Here is a 3,002-nt window from a genome sequence, read left to right on the forward strand (position 1 = left end):
GCGCAGGCAGACTGCGCGCACGCGGACTCCACGCAGGCCTGGCAGCTCCCCAGGGTGCCCTGGACCCTGAGTGGCTGCAGGGCCTCCGCCCCGAGGAACACAACGCCATACAACCAGGCGCGGGTGGGGCAGCTGGAGACTTTCCTGGGCACCCCTAGTTCTGTCGTCACCCCTGGGCGCATCGCACCTTGGGCTTCCCGCCTTTCCTGCTGGCGTGGCCGAGGGTCCCCAGGAACGCCGGGCCCCGCCTGCCCCGGAGCCAGGCTCGGATCCGTGGCCACGGGAGTGTGGACGCTGGAGTGCATGGATCTGGGGCTATTGTGCGGGCACCGAGCTCGAACAACCGCGCACCCACCCTGGCCCCGGAGCCCCCACCCTAGGGAGGCAGGGCACCACCGCAAGCCCCCAGGTGGGGCCCCCACGGGGCTCCCGGAACCCTCCCTGCCCGCAGGGAAGGCGCACCCCTCCCCTACACCTCCTGCCCACAGGACAGGCACCCGCCTCTCGCCACATGACAGGGCATCTGTCCCCCAGGCGGGGATCGAGGGGGGGCGCCAGCTAGACTGACCTAGCCGGGGTCGCCGGAACCGCACCTCTCGGGCCCGGGATCTATCACAAACTCGGGTCTCCTCCACCCCGTTTCCACCGGGGTGACAGGAGCATCGCTGCAGACAGGAGCATCGCTGGAGGCTGGGTGGGCAGCACCAGGACGCGGTGTGGACCGTGTCACCCGCACAGGTGCGCACGCGGGCCGCGCTCGCCCGGGCGGCCTATCCGCTGCAGCCGGGGTGGGCGGGGCGAGCCTGGACCCGGGCCCGCGAGGACGCGGTGCAGCACTGGAACCAGCAGGGGGAGCTCGAGCCGCGCTGTGACCCCCGGGGCTGGGGGCGCAGGCTTCACAGGCGGACTGCAGGTGGATACCCGACCCCTGGCGCGGACCGCCCCACAGACAGTGCCCCGGCCGTGCCAGCACCGACTGGCGGGGGTTCCTACCAGGCTGCAGATCCGGGTGCAGTGGGGATGGCGGGGACCCTGGCTCTGGGCGCCCTGATTCTGTCAAAAGTTAACACTCCTACTGGCGTAGGCCACGCGGGGTGCCCCTCAACATCAAAAGGAAGGCACCCCGGGCCCTCCCTGCCCAGGAGGGGGCCCGGCCCACCGCCCCGAGACTCCCTTCCGGGTGCTGGCTGCTGGGCCACTAGGGGACAGCAGAGCCACGCCTGGACCCTGCTCAGGCTAGGGTGGGGCAGGGGGCGCATGGAGCCACCGGAAGGAAGAGTGCCCGCCCCTCTCTGCCCAGGTCCGCCTGGCATGGATGGCAGGTGGCATTCGCGCAGGGTCCTCCGTCTGTGTCATTGGCGTGCCCCGGATGTGCCCTGGAGGACCACTTGCTGAAGTTGCACGTGGATACCCCAGGTGCCTGGGCTCAGTCCCTGAGAGGAGGGGCTTGGGGACAGGGCATGGCTAGGCACCTCTGAGGGGCAGGAGGACGCTGGGACGTGGGTCTGCTGGGCATCCAGATCAGCATATGGAGAACGCATTGTGAGTGTCCTGGGGTTCTGTAGACCCCTTGAACCTGGTGCCCCAGGGACCCTTGTGCAGACTCCTGTGCTGGGGGCCAGGGGACCCTGCTAGCCACCTCCCTGGCCTGGGCCTGTGTGTCCTTGCCGGTTCACGCTACAGCGCCAGGGGCTAGCACAACCTGCCCGGTCCACTGTTTCTCCCCGGGGCTGCCGACCCTCTCTGCACGCACCTGTGTCAGTTGAGACAGGTGTCCCCCGCCCAGGAGCCAGAGTGAGGTTTCCAGGCTGCTTCATCCCTTTCTCTGCACTGCACGTGGTTTCTCCAACTTTGCTGTGTAAAGTTGTCCTTACAGCTCCCTCCTGACCCCTGGAGATCCACCTCTTTTTTTCTTCACAGTTGATTCCAGGCCCCAGAGAGTTTTACTTTGCTGCCAGGCTTTGCTCCTCCACTTTTAATCTTGTCAACATCAGCGTTAGCGACGATGTTGCAGACATCTTGGTGGCATCATGGTCTGCACTTCCCCGTGTCCCTGTGCCCACAGCAGGCCGGCACAGTGGTCAAGGGGTTTGGAATCTGATGGTCCTGGGCTGAAACCCCGACTTGCTGTTTTGGATGTGTGGCCTTGGGCATTTGGGCAGGTGCAGTGTGTTCTTTCAGCCCTGTTTCCTTATCTGTCACGTGAGGATGGCGGACAGACAAACACAAAAGATCAAACTGTCATCCAGGGACAGATGGGCTAAATGATGGGTATAAAGTGCCAAACCAGGGCTTCGCCCCAAGTCAGCCACTGGTCAGATCTGCTGCTTCCTGCTGTTATTTACTCACCTGCTTTAAATTCAGTAAATGGGGTTTGGCTCACTGAATTCACCACTGCAGAGAAGCATGAATGTTTCATTCTCAGTGAGGAACTGTGAGAGGTAACTTGGGCAGCCATCAAGGGGATGGGGTCCCTTGCCATCATCAGCTCAGTGATCCGCCAGAGGAGGACCTGAGGGCTGCTTCTGCTGACTGAAACCCTCACTGGCAAAACCCAGGGCTGTTTCCCCACTGTGCTGCTCCTCAGGGGATCCCAGAGGCGATCTTCTGTGGTTGGCTGCATTCCTCATCTCACATTATAGCATGCCAGCATGGCTTTGTGGTTAGCAGGTGGAGTCTTCATTTTTGTGCATTCATATCTGTTACTCACTGATGTGTTTAATTCCTAATGACATACTAAATGTGGTTATTAATGACCTTATGGTGCATTTATCCAGTCACCAGTGCATTAGTACACTGCCTGTGCTGTTAGGAGGTGGGCCTGGTCTGAAGAGTCAGTTCACTAGGATGTCACCTGGAAGGGGAAATCTCCTTCCCTGGCTCCTCAGCTTCCTGGGCGCCATGACATGAGCAGCTTTCCTCCGTGCCACATCCTTGCACTGCACTGTTTCTGCACTGGAGCCAGCCCACCATGACTGAGACTGTGAGCCAAAGCAAGTCTG

The 3,002-nt window shown here is 62.3% G+C and overlaps 1 protein-coding gene across 1 annotated transcript; it reads right to left on the reverse strand.

Moving 5' to 3' along the window:
• Positions 1 to 568: 568 nt before the first annotated feature.
• Positions 569 to 1,541, reverse strand: LOC106147542 (basic proline-rich protein-like). Its single transcript, XM_013509666.1, has 2 exons — positions 1,412 to 1,541; positions 569 to 1,053 (listed from the first exon to the last, which is right to left on the reverse strand). Exons 1-2 carry the CDS (start codon positions 1,539 to 1,541, stop codon positions 569 to 571), a joined length of 615 nt encoding a protein of 204 aa, XP_013365120.1.
• Between the last annotated feature and the right edge of the window lie 1,461 nt (positions 1,542 to 3,002).

The sequence above is a fragment of the Chinchilla lanigera genome, unplaced genomic scaffold (genome assembly GCF_000276665.1).
Source record: "Chinchilla lanigera isolate Chin_1 unplaced genomic scaffold, ChiLan1.0 scaffold00178, whole genome shotgun sequence".
Taxonomy (NCBI): Eukaryota; Metazoa; Chordata; class Mammalia; order Rodentia; family Chinchillidae; genus Chinchilla; species Chinchilla lanigera.